Here is a 23,399-nt window from a genome sequence, read left to right as displayed (position 1 = left end):
AAGTTTTAATATTTTGAGCAGTTCATGATGTGTCATTAATGTTACTTGAAAGACACTTACCACAATTTAGATTTCAGTTTCATTTACAAAAGCTTTAATATAGTATATTGTTTTTCTTCATTCAAGAACATAGGATATAAAAACAAAACAAAACTGAGGTACATTTAGAAAGGCAAACATGTCCAAGCAAATACATCTCTTCCTTCACCACTACATCTATCTTATTAAATAAGATTCTCAGAATACAATAGTTTTCAAGAAAGAATGATATTTTAGTCAGTTTTTGTGTAAATAGTTTTATTCAAAATTAAATCAGTTTGTCAGTAATGTGTGGACAAGTAAAACTTTTTTTGACATAGTATATATAATTTCATGTATTGTGTGAATCAAAACACTATTTAATAACTGCTTGTTATATTCATATATGCAGATAGTGTCTCAAAGTTCAGAGCTCCCTATTACAAGCTTTGTGTTTATTTATCTTTATTTCTAGTTAAAAAAAAAGTTCAAATATCTCTGTTTAAGTCAATGTCAGCTATTGCAAGGTATCTTTGTCTCAGAATGAATTGAAATATAAAGGAATGGCTGTCCTAAAACTATTTTTTTTCACCTTTCACTTCTGCAAAACTGCAAGAAAAGTACAAATCCCATATCTGCTTCAGTCTGTGGAATATGTTTGTACAAAGTCTCATCAAGATTGGTTGAATAAATGGCAGGCTTAAAGTCTTGCATTTTCAATTTTTTATTTTTACTATTAATTCCTGTAAAATTGCAAGAAATTTAGAAATATCATATTTGCTTTAGTTTGTGAGAGTATCTTTGTGCAAAGTTTCATCGTAATTGGTTAAAATATAAAGATATAGCAGATCAAAACCCCCAAAATCGGATTTTTTTTTTAACCTTAAACCTTGTAAAAATTAAAAGAAAATTAAAATCCCCAAATCTGTATGCTTAAGTTTTTGGGTTACTGCAAGATATTTTTTGTCAAGCCTAGTTTTTATTATGGAGATGTAAAGAAACTGTGCGCCATCTTTGTGTGTTTGTACTGTTTGATATTCCACCTAAATTCATAACAGGCAGACTAAATTGAGAGGAAATTGAGAAGGTGTCTGGGCATGTTGGACCATAATATGTGCACACTGAGATTGTAAAGATTAGCTTAGAAATAACAAAATGGTGAACAAATCTAATTGTTGGAAAACAGAGAAAGGAAATGTAGGAAATATGTCTCTTTCCATATGGTAAAGATAAAATGTATATATTGTTAAAATCAAAGAGCTAGTTTTGATAATTATTTGAAGTAATTGAAAGTTTAGTAAAGCAAAAAAAGGTAGTATTCGTTACATTAATACACTTCTGTTTATGAAATATACATTGTTTATATGTTTAATGAATTCTGAGTATGCAATCAGTAGCAACTACTAAATAAGTTTATATTTGACTTTAAATGTTTTGAACAATTTCTTTGAAATGTAACACTTTTATCATCCTGAAACTACTTTCTAAACATACAAACAAAGTTTACTATAAACGAAATATCAACTATGGTGTATTAAAGAAGGTTGATATATTGCAATATTTATACATTGAAAACAACTGAAACTTGTGAAATATCAAAGATAATAGGTATATGCCATTTCAAGTTTAAAAATTTGCAAGTTAGGACAAGTGTACAGATAAGCATATGCTAATGAAAGATATATAATACTTTCATAGAAAAGTGAAAAAAGTATTGTTATAATGACTGACATAAATATAGGAGGAAGTTTAAAATAATTTTAACATTTAAGAATTTTTTGAAAACATTTTGTGTACTAGTTCAAATTATATTTAGAAAATGGAAAATAGAACACTACAAGCATTTTAGAGTAATGTCACTTTTTTATTTTTGGATTTCAACAAAAACGTTTCTGGAGAGGTACTGAGTACATTTTGTAATATATTATAATAACTAATGAATAGTATTTCTGTATTTAATGTAGCATATTAAGAAAATTGATGAAAAACATTTATATAATTGATGCATAATATCAAAGTACCTTTTGTACAGTTTGACATAATTGATAAGGGTTATTTAAATATTTATCTTACAGTGTTAGGAAGAGTAATTTTAGATAAATAATCTAAACTATTGAGATAATGTGTGAGTACTTTAAAATAACTTGCAGAGTTTTGAGACAATTATTTAGTATTATATGTACAGGTGATAATTACCATTGATATGATTTTCTGAAGTTAATGTGGAGTATTACAAGAATAACTTGTAAACAGTACTTGAATAAATCATGTCAAAGTCAAATTGATATAACTAATAAAGGTCTACAGCTGATCTAATAAAGTTGTATTAGCAGTGTTCATGTACTTTAGATTGTAAGTGATTGGAGTTGTTTTTATGTTTTCAAAATGTTGATTCATTCAGTATTTATTTAAATGTGTATTTTACAAGTTTAAATGTGTATTTTTTATGCTAGAGATAGTCAAATAGTAGAAGATATTTGTTTTGCAGCACCACACTTCTGGTGTAAATTGTCAATTGTGTGAAGATGGTTATTACCGACCCTCTGGTGTATCAAGACGTGATCAAAATGCATGTGTCAAATGTGACTGCTCTGGACCTGGTACTACGGGAAATTGTGTGAAGGATGATTCTCATGTTAATGAAGGCTTAGTAAGTTCTTTGTATTTTAACTAAAATAAACTGTCATCATATAAGTTTAATAAAACAATAAGTGTGTAAATCTGTTTGCTTATTCTGTTTATGAAAGGCTTTTTTTCCATACAAAATTTTAAATTTATAATTTTGATTCATGCCATTGCTGGAAACAATATTTAAGATAAAATAAGTGATAAAAAACATGCACATAGTTTTTTTTTCCATTGTAATATTGCCTACAACTAAAGATTTCTTGTTTATCAGTTTTTTTATTAGTAATTTCGTTATAATTATTGAAAGGATTATGTTACATTTCATTTATCAATTTCCGATATGGCATTTACTACTGTCACAAAATTAGGTATTTTCATTCATTGCTGCTCTATGTTTCATGTAAACTTTTGCTTTAGGCATACCACAAGCCTTGCACTTCCCCCACATTTGAATTAATGGAAATCATCATGTGTCATTTATTAACAAATAGTAGCATAACATTCTTACATGAAACATGCGATTCCCTGTACAGTCCTTTACTGGACCTTCATTTCAGAGTTTGGCAGTGTTTGAGTTCAAACATGTTTTTTTTTATCAATTTATTGTGGCATATTTGATTTTGTTTTTTTTTCACAATGTGGTTCATTTTAAACTTCATTTGATTTGTTAAACCAGATTCTTTTTTCATATTGATCATTTAATTCACATTACTTTATTTCTGCATTCAAATTTTGTGTAACTTTTTTGTGTATCGCATTCTGATGTTCACCATGAAACTTCAGAGATTACAACAGTGACTAGCACCTTTTTGAGGGCCTCAGGTGCAGGCAACTAAAAAAATTAATTCATATCTGCTGTCATGCATTAAGAGGTCAAATGTTACAGTGTCCAACCTTTCTTCCTAGACTTTCCATTGCTCCTACTGAAACTTTGCTGGCTAATAAGGACTTTGTTTGTATTTTTCTGCCTTTAGAGTTTTCTAGGTCTGATTTTTTATCTCAGGTTTATATTGTTTTATTTGGTCACCATAGAATCCTTTCTCAGTTTGAGTTGGGTGTTGTCACTTTGGTGGTTGGTGCTGCTAATGGATTTCTTTATTGCCTACCATCACATCCTGTTAGCAGTTTAGTTTTGACCTTCACTGTAGTTTGTTCATTATGTCCTTTCTCTTGCCCATTGCTGTCTGCTGATGGTTCTTTCACATATCTCTTAAACTGGTGGCTTTTATCAGCCCATAGATCTCTGTTTTTATATTTTGAATTTTTTATTCTTGGCCTATGCACATCACAATTGTCTTATTGCATGTCATGTGCTGAGTGCTTTCAATCCAGTCGCAGATCATCTTTCACATCTCGATCGAAACCCACCCACAGAGTGGTCATTCAGTGTACTTATTTTCAGGAATTTTTGCCTTCGAGGAAGTTCTACCCAATTGGATACATTTGCCATGAGCCTCAATACCTGGTTACCTCTCTTTGGGTCATATATACCTCATTCACAGGCTCTGGCTGTTGATGTCTTCACTCAGGAATGGTGTCACATGCGCTTTTATGTTTTCCCTCCCATCCAATTACTTCATTTGGTGATTTTTCTGGTGCACTCCATTCCTGTGTTTGGTTATTCTGATTGCACTCCATTGGTCAGTAAAACCTTGGTTTCAGAGGTTCCACTGTCTATTCCTGTTACCACCTGTTCTTCTTCCTCTGTTTCCCTCCTTTCTATATTAACCTTGATCCCCCCACTCTACATTCCACACCTGTTATTTTCCAGTCCTTGGCAAGTAGATCCAGCTTCACACACATAGTTGCTTTCCTGCTAGCTCCTTCAATTTGTCCAATTTCTATGGAAACATACCATAGCAGGTCTTTTACTGTTGGTCAGCTGGAAGGGGATTTTCTACTGACTAGTCTTCTGTGGCTCAGGTAGCAAAATTTCTCACTTGGCTCTTTGGTAGTGTGTCTCCCATCTCCTTGCATTGTGATTTTTGGGCAGCTCTTGCCCATATTTTCCATTTTTCTAATTATCTTGTGGTTTTTACTTCTCCTATTCTCACTCTGCTCATACATTCTTTCCCTATTCAGATGCCTCCTAGGCATCCTGCCTTTCTGGATTGCATCTTTAATGTGATCCTCTCTGCCCTGCCTTTACCTCCATTATTTCATTTGTCTTGGCTTTTGGATGTCGCTGATCTGTTTGACTTGTTATTTACGTTTCACTTATCCTTTATCATCCTACCCATCTTCTCCTTTCTGCGCAATACAACAGCAGTTTGAGAGGTTTTTTTCCTATTTTCTTACCTTCTATCTCCAATCTTTACCCCAAATCCCAGTAAACTGCTGTGTTCAGTCTGGGCCATAAGTTGTAGTAAATGTACAGCTACACTTCAGGGAACATACAACCATCTTTTTATTCCCTGACAATCTTCCTCCCTTACAAATACAGTCTACCTTCTGATCCATTCAGCCTACTCCTCTCTATCTTCTGATCCATTCAGTCTACTCCTTTCTACTTTCTTAATATCATACTTTATTCCATGCTTCCTCCCATCCAATCCATCTTCTCACATTTTACTTTGCTTCTTGTCTTCATCATATGTTGGAGGAGATTCTCCATGCTGGCACATGGATGTAGTCCAGTTTGTTTCTCTCATTCTAACTTCATCACATCACACCTGCATATGTGTCAGGGTTTTGTCTTCCACCTTTGGCTATGCTTCACACTTTAATGTGATATTAACTGTAAGTTTTATCTTTTTTTTTTTAGGAACCTTTTATTCTTCCTTTTAATCATGTTAATCTCATTGTGTGATAAGTGATGTCTGACTAGGCATTTTTTTAACGTCAACATTTGCACTGTATGGCATCATGGTGACTTTTAAGCTGCCATCTGTGGCTCAACATAGTCATCATAGAGATAGGATGTTATATAATATCACTAGAAGGTTATCTACCTTGTATTAGATGCTTTGTCAGCATGTCTGTTCTGGACTGTACCACCTGTGGATTGCATGGGTAAAGCAGAATGGGACAGATGCTCATCATTGCTATGCCTTGATTGAGTAACTTGGTGTGGTCTGCTTTTCAAAATACAGTATCGTTGTCTTCCATTGCATTGTCTCTGGTTGTGACAGTCCTCTGGACTCTCCAATGCATTTTCTCTGTCTGTTTCAAGTGGAGTATGGGGGCCCTTTCTACTTTCCAGTTACAAGCTGCTGGGGTAGTGGGTCATGGAAGCACCACTCTGAATGTATTTCACTATAACTATTCACATGAGAGAAAGGCGGTGATGTTCTGCTTTTGTAAATTTGATGTGTCCTCCACAGAAATTGTTTCATCTCCTTACCTTTGGATGTTGCCTCCTGATACCATTTACACTATCAGAAGAGTTGATCCATTACCTTCCTGGATGACATGGCCTCCTTATACAATGTACACTTCCAGGGAGTTAATCCATTATCAAACTGGTTGACCTGGCCTCCTACTATTAACTTAAATGTACAGTTGAGTTAATCCATCATCTTAAGTTTGATATGGCCTCCTGTTGCACATTACATACTACCAAGAGTGTATCTGTTGGATGTGCAGTTCACCCCTTTGATAGGGACCCTCATCCTACTTTCTTGTGGATGTTGGTACTTTGTAAAGGAGGTTTTGTATGTAGATGACCTGCTGGGTACAATCTAACAAACCCTAGCAAATCCTACCCATGTGTTTTATGAATTTTTCACAGTGGAAAAATATACCTGTCTTGGAAGTGGTGCTTTTCCCCTCCTCTGATTTCCATTTCTCTTTCTCTCATGGTCATGGGTATACTTTGGGGTTGCTTCTGTTGTTCCATTGCAATAGCTCTCCTCCTTTTGAATGTTGGGTTTAAGTTAATCTTACCAGAAGAAGTAATTACTTTCCTATACTGAAACTGTATTTCCAATTGGTACTTACCTCATATTCCACTTTCTTCCCTTCCTCCCCACTTCTTTGGTGCTCACACCTTGTACCAAACCTTGAACCAAAGATTTCATAGAGGAGGGTAAAGGGAGTCATATGAGCATCCTATTCTATTACAAGTTGATGGATGTTAATTTGCATGAGAGACAAGTTGGAATATATGAATTCCAACCAAGTGGTGGGAGGAGGTCAAGGCTAGTGACATGAGTAGAGATAAGGTTTGTATATAGAGGGCAGGACTGAACAAGAATAGCTAATATTGCAAAAGAAGGTAAGGATCTATTGGAAATACATTTTTGGTATAAGAAAATTATAACTTTTATAGTCTTAATTTTGCTATAATTGTTGAAAGGATTGTTAAATTTCTTGTTTATCAGTATTCTTATTGTTAATTTTCTTCTAATTGTTGAAAAGGTTATGTTTCATTTCTTGTTGATGTTGTAATAATTATTGAATGGATTGTTCACTTTCTGTATATTACGTTCACTTTGCAATTACATATTTTTATACAATATTTTTGTTATTAAAAGGTTTTTCTTAGAATAGCACTGTTACATACAGGCTTTCTGTAAGTTCATTGCTAAGTATATAAATAACTGGTTCTTATAACAAGAACTCCTGCATTTTCTAGTATCCTGGAGATTGTATATGTGAAGAAGGCTACATGGGAAAAAAGTGTGAGAAATGTGCTGGTGGTTACAAGGGTTTTCCTCAGTGTACACCTTGCCCATGCTTGTTTGCAGGCACTATCAGTGGAACTACTTGTGAAGGAGAATGTGTTTGTAAAGTAAGAGAACTAGTAAATTGTTAACCATTTGTCTGTTATGGATTTTAGAGATACATTTTAATTGTATGGTGTTTGAAATCAGTAAGTACACAGTTTTGTCAGAAAATCTGTCACGCATCTATTATAGGGTTTTATTTGATTAAATGACATAAAATTACATCTCAGGTGAAAACTTGTTTGTCGTGAGTACATAACAAGTAACTATGCATCATTAAGTATTTTGAGAAATAAGCAGTTTTCGAAAAGAACACATAGCAGTGAGAAAAACACTTTGGAGTGTCTGTTACAGTGAAAACACACATTGAACTGTAGTTATATAGGATTCTTGTTAAAAAAAAAAGTAAAACATGAAATGTATTTTTAACAAAAACTTTAAGATGAACAGAGCTGTTTTGGGTCTCAGAATGATAAGAAATATCTAATATTGAAGTATGATAACATGTACACAAATTCTCACATCACAATACTGTTAAGGGGATGTATCTTGATTAGAGGAATTAACTTATCAAAAAATGGTAATATTTTTACTTGAAACCAAAGTTTTTATTAACTTATAAAACTTATTAATATGGTCTCTTGTAAAATAAGTATCATATACACCATATTTTTAATCTCTAATCTCTATAACATTTTTATATTTAGCTAAATGTTGAAGGATCTCGATGTGATAGGTGTAAACCTGGGCACTACAATTTAGTAGAGAAAAATCCTGAAGGCTGTTCACCTTGTTTCTGTTCAGGTGTTACATACAACTGTGAGGAAAGTGATTGGGGCATCAAAACTGTGAGTTATTTATTCTGTTTGTAGGAGAGTGTATGATGATAAACTAGACATTAAGTACTGTTTCATTTGTAATCATCTCTTCATCATATGGAATTATGGAGTTTTTAAAATAAATTTATGCTTGACATATAGTTTCTTCAGCCTAATTATGAAGCTTTTTTTAAGTAATAATAAGAACAAAAAAGTTATATAATTCCTAAGATTTGCTCACTTCATTTTCACCTAATTTATTTTTAAAGAACACAGTTTTCTGGCTAAATAGTGATAACATATTCACAGATGCAACTATAATTAAAACTAAATAACTTAGTTTATTATATGACAGCAAAAAACATGCATTTAAAAGTGCAGTTTAACTTGGCAAAGCATTTTGTATCTTTCTTTGTTTTATACTTTAATAACTTTGATATTATTAACTGACTTTAACTCTGTTTTAATGTTTAAAGAATGAATTTTTAAAGTGTTCCAGTTGTGTTTATTTTTTTAATTATCATTGTTAATTTTTAATTAATTTAATTAATTTCTGGTTCTTTTATTTTATCATCCTGTGAGACATACTTTTACACACTTAATTGTGCTCTAATCTGTCATTTGAGATGCAATTATCCAGCTTTTTAGTACATCTCAACTATAATAACATTTAATATGATAAAAAGTTAAAAAATAACAATCAGTGTAAACTTTCCAGATAATAGATACACAAGGTTGGTCAATATCAGACATAAAAGGTACAGAAAGTTTTAATGCTTTTGAAAGAAATGGAAAATTCTTTGTTGGTTCTGATGAAGTGCAGAATTTTGATACTTATTATTGGAAAGCACCTCCAGCATACCTGGGTAAAAAGGTAAGTGTTTGGTCCATTGTTTAGAATTAAAGTAACAATATAATTATTCTGTTTATTGTCGTTATTTAATTTGTTAAGAAGCCATGCACTGAAGTGTGTTTGATTTTAATAAGTTACTAAGTTACAAGCTTTCACATTCTCAGTATTTTTTTTGTTTCAGTTGAAAGTACCAACAGGAATTGCATGTTCTTCAATTGAAAACATAACTTTCACAGTGTGATAATAACTGCTTGTATGAAAAACAAGTGAAATGCAATATGCATAATATTGTTTAAAAAAAATGCATGTAATGAAATAAAATTAGATAATAGATGAGAAAAAGAGAAAATATATATTTTTTCAAAATAAATAATCAACTGAAACAAGGTAGATGTGAAAAAAAAGTGAATAATATTTAAATCCTGTTGAAGAATGCCAGAATGTATTAGCATTAGCATACTGATTGGTTTTTAATGTTGCTAGCTTTAAAAATATTCTGGTATAAGTTGAAGCTCTATACTAGAGAGATTTTTAATTGGTATTCTATGTATATTTTAAAATTTATTCCCTTCTTACTAGAATAAAAACAGTTTTATTATTTGAATTTGTTCTATTTCTTATTTTTGTCCTTTAGGGCTGAATTTTAGAAGTATTTATTACTATAAGAAGTTTAAATTTTTGTAATCATGAATAGCTGTGTTAACTTTTAAACAGTAAATACCATTTTGTATTGTGTAGCTGTATTCTTATGGGTCGGACTTGATTTTTACTGTGAGCTACGTTGTTCCTCGTGGAGATACTTCTGGCTCATACACAGGAGGACCTGATGTCATCCTTAAGGTGAATTTAAATTAAAAGTAATAGTAATATACTTGAATCCTTCGTGTGATTTTGTGCTTTGTTTGTTGGAATACACATTTTACTGTTAGTAGTGCATTGAAAATATATAGCATAAAGCTTGCCATACCAATGTATGTATGTATGTGCATATCTATATTTATCTGTCTATATATATTTGTATGCAGATAAAGTACTATAAGAAATAGTAATGCTTTCTTTTGTTAATTTACATTATGCTATACAAATTAATTAACACTCTTTGTCTGTCAACCATAAATTTACAGTAATTACATTAACAATAAATATAAGAGGAGTGAACCATGAATCTACAGTAATTACCATAACAGTTAGTATTGGAGGTGTGAACCATGAATATGTAATAATTTCTACAACAATTAGAAAGCCATTGGAAAATATTACACTTGTTTTATTGTGCACACTTTCAAGTGCTACAATATTTTTTTGAATTCTCATTAGATCAAATTGATTTGTTTAAAATTTGATTAAATCACACCTCATTAAACATTCTTATGGATGGATTTATCCTCTCAGCATTTGTAAAATATCCATTTTTAATTAATGTATTCTATATCTTCAGAAGAAAGTATTCAATAAATGCAGTGCTTTCACACTTTTCCATTGCATTTTATGATGTCCTTCAATAGTTGGTTTGTCAAACCTTATAGTATTCATACTGTTGGAATTAATGCTGTTTATTATTGATATTTTTGATTTTAAGAAACTTTATATTTTTCAAAACAGTTTTCATATATGTTGAATGAACGTAAAGAAAATTATAATTAAAACTAAGGTGTTTTTCACATGAAATAATCTTGTATTATGAGTTAGATTGTACATATCAAAAGGTTCAAAAGCTAAAGTTATAATTTAAAACATATTTCACTTTCAAATTTCATCTTGTTTTTTATCATGTGACTGTCTGACGCTTGTTATTTTTAATTCTTCATACATAATTCTATTGTTCTGAATACTTTTAGTAAATGCAAAATACTTGTTAATTGTGTATTAGTTATTATGAGCTCATAATATGAACATTTAATGGGTATTTTCAGTATAAAATTTAATGGATGAGCTTGTGTAAATAGGGTAATGGCATCCGTATTGGATCTGGCTGGGAGGTGCACAAGGAGGAGGAAAATGTGACGTTAGCCATTCCTTTATATGAAAATAAATGGTACAAGTTGACTGAGGATGGCAAACGTGATACAAAACCGGTCAACAGGGAGACTTTTAGTATGGTTTTAAATAAATTGGAGCAACTTATGATTCGAGCTAAGTACCATACAGAGCAAATGGAAGGAATGTAAGTCTGTGGAAAATTTTATTTAGGCACTTTCAAATATTTGTATGTTAGAAAATGATGTGAAACTATTTTTAAAAAATACATCATTTAGGTTGTGAACAAAAATTTGGTTGTTAGCCATCTAAAGCATCTTCAGCCACTACTATACATCATTTCATTTCAGTTCATGTTAAGAAAAGTTTGTTCTACTTCAGTAATGTTAGGCCTAGCAAATAGTGACATAACATAAAGTGAGATCATATGAGTTATGCTAGTAACAGCTGTAGTCATGAAAATAAATTTCAGGCTATATTGTAATTCTTCTTCCTTCAGTTTATTATGAACGTTGGGTTTTTAATAATGAATTGTAACTTTATTTGAAAAGGAAAAAGTCACAAGTATCTACTTACCTGTAAAATATGAGAATCATATGACAAAATATATATTATTCATTAATTAAGGTTCACAGTCCCTCTTCTGAGTTAAAGACTTCTCTTCTGTAAAAGTGATGATTTAGAGGAAATGTTTGTGTTTTCGTATTATATATTATTTTTACCAATCCAGGTATGAAAGAAATGTCCATGGAATACCAGTGTTTGTTTAATAAGTAAAAATTTAATGCATATTGTATACATCTTTTATGTGACTAAAATTAAATTTTGACAATTAGTATTTTAAAAAAAGGAACCAAGTATTCTGTGTTTTAAATCAGCAGATGACTTTATATTTTCATATGCTATTTTAAAATGTACTCAAACTTTTTCACTTTTTTCCACTTTTCCAATCTGCAGTCATTTACCTGGAAAGAATTTCATAAAGTAAGTGTGGGTGCATGCTGTAAAAGGAACAACTTTGGAAATTCTTCAAGTTTTTTTTATTTCATGTTTCTGTAATTTTGGGCAATCCAGAGAGAATTTGAAACTTGCATTTGTTAGCTTTTTAAATTTTTGTTTCAAGAAAATTAATTTTTTTAGTTTATAGAGTCATTCAAGAACTGCATAAAAGTTAAGGCAAAGCATTTTGTGAGTTTTAAATATAATTTCACTAATGTTTGAGGAGTCTTTAGTAAATTATTACAAGTATGGATTATTGTGAAGGATTCTGTTATTTGGAATTACAGTCTTCATGAGACTAAGTTGGAGGTAGCATCCCAAGAAGTGGATAGCATAAGAAAGATGACTTCTGTAGAGAAATGTAAATGTCCACCAGGTTTTGCAGGCCTTTCTTGTGAGGTAACTGTTTCCTGATTCATATACTGATTGATTTCATGATTAGGCATACTTAAACCTTACCACTGTTATCATAACAGAAATATGGACGCATGTCGTAATCATAGCTTGGAAATGTTAGTTAGAAGTATGAGATAGGAAAGATGTATTATTTATGTAATGAGCTGTTACATTTTCATGACTTACAATTTTAACAGTCTTTTCATTTTTCAAGTCTGTTAAATTATTCACCTGATTTTTAGACAACATTACAAGATTACCATATAGCTATATGGAATCTAGCTTGAAATTTGATTTATTGTGATTGAATAGTTTTACAGCATTTCATCAATCTCTTGTGTAGAAATTTTTGCAGGTATTATTTTCTTCTCTAGACTTGTGCTTCAGGCTTTCGACGTGTTGACAATGTTCTCCTGAAAGGAACTTGTGAGAAATGTAATTGTCATAATCATGCAGAGAGCTGTGATCCTGTGACAGGACAGTGTCTTGTAAGCCAGTTCTTTGTCTTTTCACTGACAGCTTAATCTAATAACTAGTAAATGAGCATAGATGTAAATGATTCATTACACACAGACACATGACTAGTTCATTAACATTTGTAGTTGACACTGTAGGGTGAAGCAAACAATTAATATTTTTTTAACATTTATGCTATCATTAAATTTATTTATTTTTTCTGGTAAAGCTGTAAGTGTTTTCTTTAATTCTTGTTTGGTTATGCAGCTTGTTACCCTGGATTTATTTTACACTATTCTCAATTTTGTCTCATTTGTTACCTTCACAGTTATATGTAAATACTGTTATGTTTACTTTTGTTTATTTATTAATGTTGTTGTCATCATTTTTACTTTTCAGTATCATTACAGCCATCATGTATATTTTATCACAGCTCTTCCAATTGTCATGAAACTTTTTGTAACATTATTATATTTTGAATTTACTGAGACTACTTTAATCATTATATAAAATTACAAAGACTGTTCTAATTACTTGTGAAATAACAGTAACTGTTATTATCACTATGTGAAATTATGGTGACTGTTTTAATTACTATGTGAAATTATGGTGACTGTTTTAATTACTCTGTGAAATTATGGTGACTGTTCTAACCACTGTGTGTGAAATTACAGTGACTGTTGTGTTGTAATCATTATATGAAATCATTATATTAGTTTGTTGTAATCATTTTAGTCATCACTGTGTTTATTTTTCTGCCAGGCATGTATTCATAACACAACTGGCCGTAAATGTGGAAGGTGCAAGAAGGGATTTTATGGAAATGCAAAAGTAGGACTACCTGATGATTGTAAACCTTGCGCATGCCCCTTTGAAAATGCTAAAACTAATTTGTCTCCTTGTGAGACTGTTGTAGATCCTCAAGGCAGTACAGACTATGTATGTATTGCTTGTCCTAAAGGTTATGAAGGAAAGAAATGTGAAAGGTACTTACTTTTCTTATTTTATAATCCATTTAGTGGTTTTAACCACGACTAGCCCACCTTTTTTATTTGGTTATACTTCATGTTATCAGTAGGCTTAATACGTTTTACTGACAAATTAATTATGAAACTTCAGGGTTGAAGATAGTTATTTGTAAATCTTTCTATTTTCAAATATACAGTCTTAATAAATTAACAAAAACTTATCTTATGTACTTGCTGGCCAAATTTACCAAGTTTAACTTTTCATTTTAAAGGTGTGTTGATGGATTCTTTGGAAATCCTCTTTCTCCTGGGAGTGTATGTCAACCTTGTGATTGTAATGGTAATGTGAAGAGAGAACCTGGATTCTGTGACCACTTTACAGGACAGTGTATGAAGTGTCTGTATAATACACGTGGCTGGAACTGTGAGGAATGCTTAGAAGGGCATTATGGAGATGCACTTAAGCACAGTTGTAAAGGTAAGTGTTTGTGAAATGCAATGGCATTTCTATGAATTTTTATATGGAAGACAGAAGAGGCTGAATAGTTTTTGTAGCAAAAAGGATGAGTTATCACAAATGTGGATTAAATTGTATTATATAAAACAAAAACAATGACCTTATGCCCTCCATGCTACTGTTTCAAACTACTTTAATTAACCCCTAGGTCTCATTTGATTAGAGATGCTTCTTTTAGGTTCAAGTTGCATAATATAACCAGACCATTTGCCCCCAAAATTAAATCTTTCATGTCAGTGGGAGTCAGAATGTAGAATGAATTAATGTGTAAAAGACTAAGTACTGATATTTTTGGTGATAGAACTCTTCAATGTCGGTCTGTTCCCACAACACCTCATTGGATTGGCTATTCTGAAACAATAAGACAATCTTAACAGTAAGTATGTATTTGAATATAGTAATAAAAAAGCTGACCATTACATTATGTTGCTTTGCTTTAAAATAGTGTTATAATCCAATAAGAAATATGAAAATATGTCAGCTGATATCACTTTTTATCAACACTTTCAGCATGCGAATGTCATCCTTTTGGTTCTGAAATACCATTATGTGATCCAAAAAATGGTCAGTGTCGTTGTAAGGTGAACTTCATTGGAAGACAGTGTGATAGTTGTGTTGTAAGTTTTACTTCTTAAGTATAATAATAATGGAACTGACATTGAAAATTAGTTTTCAGAAACTTTGGTACTAATTATAGGTTATACCAAAATGTATTGATATGTATACTAACTGAAAATGTAAGATTTTTTTCATTTAATTATTAAAATTGTGCCTGGTTGTTGAAACAATGTTGTAAATTTTTAGAAAGTTAAATAACCCTATAAAGTATTTTGTAGTGTTAAAGACAATAGTAGAAATATAATACAAAGGTATATTTTAGTATGCATCAATCCTGTTTTAAAACACTGTTAATTAATTCAAGTAATAAAATAATTTGGAAGTATTGTCCATAAAAGAATTATGTGTTGCTGAATGTATGGTACTTATTATAATAAATTCTTGTTAAATTTATCCACTTTAAAATGAAAAAAAACATTTTAAAACAAGTTATAGTTTCCCAATATAATCTTTTTTTAAAATATAGCCAGTCATAAATCTGTATGCATGTTTAGTAAATTTAATAAAAACAACATCTGATATTGTTTTGGTTTCAGGAAGGATTTGGCAACATGAAAGAAGGCTGCACACCCTGTCATTGTAACAAAATAGGTTCCAAGTCAGATCAGTGTGATTTCATAACTGGTCATTGTTATTGCAAGCCGGGTGTCTTTGGAGTCCACTGTGATAGGTGTTTAGATGGATATTATGGATTTTCCATATCAGGCTGCAAATGTATGAAATATTTTATTCTTTTTTTACAGAATTTTATCTTTTGCTCTGAGGAAAAAATATATTACAGAATATTTGAAACAGTTTCAAGATTGTTTTTAGGTATCAAACAGAGATAGAACTACACGATGTTTCTTTTTATTAGTTTTTAAGTTAAATAAGGAATTAAAAAAAATTTTAATATCTTTGTGACATTAATCATACTTTTTCCAATACATTAAAATATATTGGACAATGCACTCTTATTTCTTACACCTTCATACATTTCAATAGAATTCAAATTTCAAATTCGGGAAACTGTATTTTGGTTCAAAATGATGGTTAACTGTAAATAGATAGCTCGAGATAGTTTTAAAATGATAAAGTATAAATTAAAGTACAAAGTACAAAAGCCATGGAAATTGGCCTTTAAACTGTTTACTTTAATTTTGTATGTTTCTCCTGAACTCCCATGTATCAATGTAGGTTCAATTTGCTACTTTAATTTTAAAAAGCACTCACAGAAAATTTTGAATATTTTTAAATATTCAGGTTAGTCTTTATATACTGCTGAGTTCATGAACTTTTCTAAATTCATTACTGGTTTATAGCTGTTATTAAAAGTTAATGAAATGGGCTTATTTTTCTTACTGAAACATGTAATGTTATGTGAAGAACTTTCTTATATTTGTATATGATCAATTTATGTATGATTTAACTGTGGATTACTTGTTATTTGAAAAGTTATATTTTTATAAATATGTTTTGGTAATTGAAACCTTTTGGTGTTTGATAACTTATACATTATTTCTAGTGAAAGCCTGTTTGTGTCTGTTTTAATTTATTTATCTATTGTCATCTTTATTTTTGTTTTTTCCACACAGATTTATTAGTTCATCTTGTACAATTAGTAACCAAAGATAATCTTTATTTTTTTGCACATGAAGGGTGTGGGTGTAATTCAAATGGATCAGAGAATCCACAGTGTGAGGAGATTGAAGGAAACTGTCGATGCAAACAACATGTTACTGGTAGAACTTGTGACAAGTGCCAGGTATGTGATAAGTGCTTGTGGTACTGTTGGTTAATAGAAAAGGTTTGTAAAATAAAATGTAATAGGTACTACACTCTTATTGCTGAAATGAATTTTTCTGACTATATTTGATATAATATCATGTTACTAAGCATTTTCAGTTCTAAGTGCATTACAAATGTGACAGTCAGGTCTATTACTCAGTTCAATGACCCAGACGAAATCTTGTTTGTGGCAGGTGCTGCTGTATGGCTAACTTCCTTCCTGTCAGATGTTTAGAATTAGAGAGGAGTATGCCTAAATTCCAGGATTTTCTAATCTGCATTTAATCAACACAAACATTAGGTGCTGCTCTGGCTCAAAAATTCCAATTCAAAAAAGTTTACCATCAATTTTGTCTTAAAGGTTTTATAATTTATTTATGAAATTTCTTTGTAATGTACCTTACAGCAACAATGCTTATTGTTGTCATATGTATTTCTACCTTTACTGTAATTTCACAAAAATGACATCCTACTTGAAAATTTGAAAAACAATTTTATTTTTTATTTTTTTGGTGTTGTGTATTAACTATATAAAGTAGCAGGCAAGAACAAGAGTACTTTGGTAGTAGAAAGGAATATTATTTATGTAATGTTTAAGGTATATATCATCTAGTATTTTATTAAGAAGTTTTAAAATAAACAAACATCCAGTGTAGGTAGTGTTTCTTTATTTCTCCAATAGCCTGGATACTGGAACTTAGTCTCTGGTAAAGGATGTGAGAAGTGTAACTGTCATAGTACTGGCTCTACTTCTTCTGACTGTAATATCACAACTGGGCAGTGTAGCTGTAAACCAGGAATTGGTGGCAAAAAGTGTGAGAGTTGTCTTCCTGGTTTCTATGGGCTCACATCTAGTGGTTGTACAAGTAAGAATATTTTACAAGTTACTTCTTTGAATAAAACACTCACTATTCTAATACTTTGATTTATGAATGTTGATAAATAAGTTAAAGATTTAGTGCTTTGTACCTTGGAACTGTCAAGTGCTTTATAAAGTTTTGTTTTAATTTTTAGATTTTATTTTATCACTAATGTCTGGTTTGTATTGGATATTACACATATACTTTGGTTAATGTCTGAAGAACATATTTTGCAGAAAAGGACAAGTATAATTACAAAGTAAGTACTGAAATAAACATACACACACCTATGAAAGGTTAAATTAGTTTTAAAGAATCCATTTTTTTATTATGAACTGGATTCATTGTTCACCAAGATAACCATGTTTGGGACTGAGTTCCCAAAGTTTCATGTATTCATATGCTTCTATTTACATATGGAATTATATTGTCATTTGCTAACAAGAATTATATGTGGTATTAAAATCCTTGAAATCTTAACAGCAATCTCAGAGAAATAATTTTGTTAACCTGAAGATGACCTAAGAATGTCGAAACGTTCTGTACTTTATTTATTTTAATTAAAGTTCTAATACCTATACCAGCTGTCTTGAGAATACATTATTAATGTTTCCTTATACAGGAATTTATCTTTTATAGATTGATATGAAGAATGAGCTAATACTGGAAAGAATGAGTCTAACTACTTTAATTTCTCTTTAACTCAGTCATGTAGTAAACGGGTGAACAGATTATTCTTTCAGGATATTAATAAGTTTATTGTGAATACATAGACAAGTCCTGGATGTTCAGAGGGGGGAACTATAATTTATTGTGGTTATGAATCAAAAGTGTATAGAAGACAAATCATATGCCCAGTAATGACCTGAACCCTTTTTAAGAGGTGATGATATGGCATATACTTACAGTGTAAATATGCAGATTTGCATAATATATTAACCCTATTTCCTTTTCTGATACGTGTCATGTAATTTTCAGTAAGTTACATTTGAACTTTAGTTAAACTGCTTTCCTTTCATGGTATACCAATAAGTATAGCTTAACAATGAAGCTAACAATCTTTATTTTAATAGTGTATAAGTTTTAAGTTATTATTTGATAAGGAAATATTTGTTAAAAATTATGAATTTCCTCCTCGTGTAAGAATTGTGACATTTTCTTTTTCTCTTCTCTAATTTATTTACCATTCCTCTGGAATGTGTTAATTTAATATAAATTACTCTTTTAATGTTGTTATCACTTAGGAAAATCATAACTTTTATAGCTTCAATCTTATTTAATTACAGAGCCATCAAATAAAAAATCTTACTCCTCTTGCAACACCTCCCTTTCACATCTTCTGTTTCTGAAATTACCAGTAGTTCTGTCTGACATTAAATAATACATTAAGTATAACCAAATGACAAATTATATTGTGTTGCTTTCTGTACAAATAATTGTCAATTCACTCTCAGTACAAGATTTATATCCACAGGAAACGTTTAGACCAGATGAATTTGTAACAGTTCTTATCACATAGTTAGAAAGCCAGAAAAGTTGTGATAGTCATGGAACATTTTGTGTTTTTGCATATTATTATTCTATGTTCTTAGGTGCATTATTTAATGAAATAAAAATGATTTAGATCATTATTACCATTAGTATAAAAAAAGTAGGGTTAAGTGTCACTGAGAGTCTACAGTAAAAAACTAAAAATAACCCTAGGTATGTACTTCATTTCTTGTTTCTCATATAGATTATTCTGCTTATTATTAAGAAAGAAACTAAAGGAACGTTTTAGGTTAGTTGAGGTCAGATTAGGTACAATAAATAATAATAGTATATTTAAATGTTTTCATGAGTAACTTATACATAATGTAATTCAATAGCATAACATGACATGCAAATTTGCCAAGTGATTTAGAACTTACAATGGCATGAATAGTAGCTATACACTCTCCAAATGGCAATAAAACAATACAATTTAAGTATAAGTAGATGTAAACTGTTATGAAGATAAAGCTATTTAGGATAAACAAATGTAGTTTCATGTTACAATTTGAAGCTATTCCAGGAATAGAAAAAGGGTAATTTAGATTTCTTTCAGTTGTTTTTCAGTTTCGTACGAGGTTGATCAAACTGATCAATCCTGTAGAGATTTAGGGTACAGAAAAATAATTGATAAAGTATAAAGTTTTGCTAAAAACAAATATTTTAAATGTACTTAGAAGGTTTTAGAAATTATGCAAATGAAATTTAATATTTTTGAAACATAAAGGTATTTTTAATCTTAACATGAAGATCACTTTTCACTTAAAGTAGTAAAAAAGAACTAATATTCATAAACGTTTATTGTAAAAATACTTCATTAAAATTCTTAGACTTGTAATGTTTACTAAAAGTCTGTGTCTGTCAAATTGTGTTAAGATACACATACTCTAGTGGCCTCAGAGTGAGAGTGTTAATAAAACAAAAGTAGAAGAATTTAGCTTATATTTGAAGCTTGTTGTGTCAGCAAATTGTTTTCTTATTGTTCTAGTAATTATAACGATAGCTATCATTGAAGAAGATCATGTTATGCGACATAGCCTCATAATATGTAACTATAGTTTAACTTCATGTATAAAATTAAACTATATAAGAAAAGAAATCTGATGAGCAATCACATTATGAAGGTATCTGAGAGCATTGGGCTCTCACGATTTCATTGTGTTGTAGCTAATTTTACTAATACTCTTTGTTGTCAAAGTTTTACTCTATAATCTATGTACAGTTTTAGTCCTTTGTGACTATAAATCCAGCCTTCCCAATGAATTTTAGAATAATTGCTTTTACTTTCAGAATGTGATTCATGCTTCTTACCTGGACATGTATGTGACCCTCAAAATGGGAGATGTGTTTGTCCTCCTAACACTGTTGGTGACAAATGTCAGTTCTGTGATTCTGATGCTTGGGGTTACAATCCTATTTATGGGTGCAAGGTGTGTGATGTTTTAAATCACTCAATTTTTTTAATAGTTGAATATTGAAAGAGCAAGTAAGTGAATATATTATTATAATTTTCTTTGTGTACGATAACAAAATTAATAAGGGATACATTATTCAGTTTTGGATTGATTTCTAGTGAATGTATGTAATAATTAGTTTGTTTTTCCATTGTGACATTGGTTGTTATAAAAGGTCATGATACTTAAGGATGGATGGTATGATCCTGGAAAGTAAAGTTAGTTGGTAAAGTTATGGCAGTTAAGGTTGGATGTTGAGGAAGGATGATAGTATGATGGCAAGTATGAAAAATTAATGTTAGCCATTGAAATTAAGGTTGAGTGATATGGTGATGGTAATTGAGACTGGATGATGATGTGTTAATTATAGACTTGATTCAGAGGTTTAATGGATTAAGCTTGGGTGTTGGAATCTCATGGAAGGACAATTCTCAGTATAGAAGCAGGTTTGGTTAAAACTGTGATATCTGTTCAGATATGTGGTGGCAGATATAAAATTAAGGAAATACTGCTGCAGCTCTTACCTGTATCATAAAATATGTATGCACTAATTGTTTCCTTATTTTATCTTCTATGAATATAAATTAATATACATAACTGGATAAATTTGTGTTGTCACTTGTGTTTCATTTTCAAGTTATCTACAGTTAATTCTGAGAAACTAGTTACTACAGCTGTTTTGATTTGCAGTGGGGAAATAAATAAATATGTAAGACATTAATATTAATAATAATGAAGTTCATGGAGATAAAAAATTGATTTAAAATCGTTTTTTAAAAGTTGGTGGGTTTTAAAATATATTACTTTGTTAAATTACTCTCATAAGCGATAGAACCAAGTATCATTTGATGCAGTTTTATATCATAAACTACTGAATGAAATGTCTGATTTGCTGTTTGGAAATGTTTGTTTGAGTAAAATTTACCAATTGGAGTAAATTAATTTAAAGATTTTCCTGTGTTGAAATTTATTGACTTTTTGTTTTTATTTAAAATGAGTACTGGTGACAAAGTCCAGTTTCTGATTTATTTAGTTTTTTAAAGCTGTGTAACTGTAGTGTCGAGGGCTCTATTGTTCAAACTCCAGCTTGTGACAGAGCTACAGGGAAGTGTACATGCCTGAAAGAATATGAAGGCCGTCGCTGTGATCACTGCCGTCATAGCTACTACAATTTTCCAAAGTGCCAACCCTGTAACTGTAATGCTGATGGAACTGTTTCCTCAGAATGTACACCAGATGGACTGTGTCAGTGTGATGAGACTGGACAATGCCCATGCAGGGTAAGTATGATACAGCTGGACATTTTACAGATAGTGAAGCTTCAAATCAAACCGTAATTTTTGCAGAGTAATGGAGCTGAAAGTCGCATATTACATTGTAGTGTAAATAAACTGAGAGTTGACATAGTCTAAGGCAGTCTTTAGCTTACAATTTGATCTGTATAATTCTAATAATTTAATGTTTATTTGCACATGATGTAAGAATAGTGGAAGTAAGCTACTATCTTTAATGGCAACAACACCTCTGGTTAACTTTGTCCATTTTTGTTGTCAGATTAGTACTAGTTTTGTTCTATTGTTATTGTGTTTTTGGAACATGCATTAAATAATTTCTCAGGAATGCATCAAAATATTTTGTGTTTACTCCCATGAACCTTTTCTTAGAGGGTATGAAAGAGATGTAGAACAGTATCAGAATTTGTCATTATCTCTAAAGTTGGAAAGGCAAAAAGTTGTTTTGTTTTTCATGTATTAAATTAATTGGTCCTCATTTGAGGTAATAGTTATAAACTGGGAGGAAATGTAAGACACTTGTTTGTGTTGGAAACATCCAAGTTTGGGTTATATTAGTAGACATTTCTTAAGTGTTTTTTGTTAAACTCCAGGATAATGCTTTTGGAAGGAAGTGTGATCAATGTAAAGATGGAACCTTTGGCCTAGATCGAGAAAATCGAAAGGGATGTCTTGATTGTTTCTGTTTTGGACGAACCAAAAAGTGTAAGCAAGCAAAGGCTGCATGGTCAGAGGTACGAGAAAACTTATGTTTTTTTAATATTTTATGAAATTATAAATGAAATGTTTAAGTAATAAAGATTTTGTTTAGTGCTAAAAGCAAAAATTTGTTAAAGAAAGTTTCACTTATTAAGTGGGAAATGGTAAAATTTCATTAATATTGAAAATTCATACACTAAGTTTTACTTAAGAAAAAGTTATTTTTGCAACTGAACATATTCTGAATAAATATAACTTTCTGCACTATCATTCCTTTCTATTGTTTAATTACAAGTTTTATAACTGCATAAAATGTACATAAACACTACAAGTGATTAAAATAATTTCTAAACAATCTTGTTTACAACATACAGCACAAAATACTATTTTATTTAACCCTATGTACAAGGGTAGAGGTTAAAGTATGCATGCTATGACCTTTTACAGAGTGACATCCATGTGGTATTACGAATTTGATGTCAGAATTATCAGCTATTCATGTTACCTTACATTGCTGATTTAACAACAGTTTGTGCTAGAATAGAATAAATAACATATACAATGTACATAGATACTGAAATACCCTAGATATGCATTTCAAAGGTTCTAGAGTCTATACAAATGCTATACACAAACTTAACAATGGACAAGGGTATTTTTATTCTTCATGTGAACATTACCTTACATTTCAGATTTTCAAAGTCTGATTCAGACTAAAATTGTCAATTCATAGAGATATCTGGAGCACAAATACTTTTGTAACACATCAGATTTTTCATGTAGAATAGACTTGTACATTTTAGCATAACAAAATGGTAAAGGACAACAAAGTATATTTGGTCCATTTAAACTGTTTTATCCATTCAATTAAACTAAACACTA

General features: G+C 30.7%; 1 protein-coding gene across 1 annotated transcript in view; it reads left to right on the top strand.

Moving 5' to 3' along the window:
- Positions 1-23,399, top strand: part of LOC143236422 (laminin subunit alpha-1-like) — a 144,926-nt gene that overhangs the window by 49,119 nt on the left and 72,408 nt on the right. The window contains 17 exon segments of the mRNA XM_076474685.1: positions 2,507-2,668; positions 7,223-7,378; positions 8,021-8,161; positions 8,850-9,005; positions 9,723-9,824; positions 10,931-11,148; positions 12,248-12,359; positions 12,731-12,844; positions 13,575-13,798; positions 14,053-14,258; positions 14,808-14,914; positions 15,452-15,629; positions 16,553-16,659; positions 17,365-17,548; positions 20,363-20,502; positions 21,570-21,806; positions 22,412-22,552. Of these exon segments, the coding sequence (XP_076330800.1) occupies positions 2,507-2,668; positions 7,223-7,378; positions 8,021-8,161; positions 8,850-9,005; positions 9,723-9,824; positions 10,931-11,148; positions 12,248-12,359; positions 12,731-12,844; positions 13,575-13,798; positions 14,053-14,258; positions 14,808-14,914; positions 15,452-15,629; positions 16,553-16,659; positions 17,365-17,548; positions 20,363-20,502; positions 21,570-21,806; positions 22,412-22,552 (2,685 nt within the window).

This window comes from Tachypleus tridentatus, chromosome 13, assembly GCF_004210375.1.
Source record: "Tachypleus tridentatus isolate NWPU-2018 chromosome 13, ASM421037v1, whole genome shotgun sequence".
In the NCBI taxonomy this organism is placed as follows: domain Eukaryota; kingdom Metazoa; phylum Arthropoda; class Merostomata; order Xiphosura; family Limulidae; genus Tachypleus; species Tachypleus tridentatus.
Note: the sequence above shows the minus strand (reverse complement) of the source record. Positions and strands in the feature narration are given on the sequence as shown.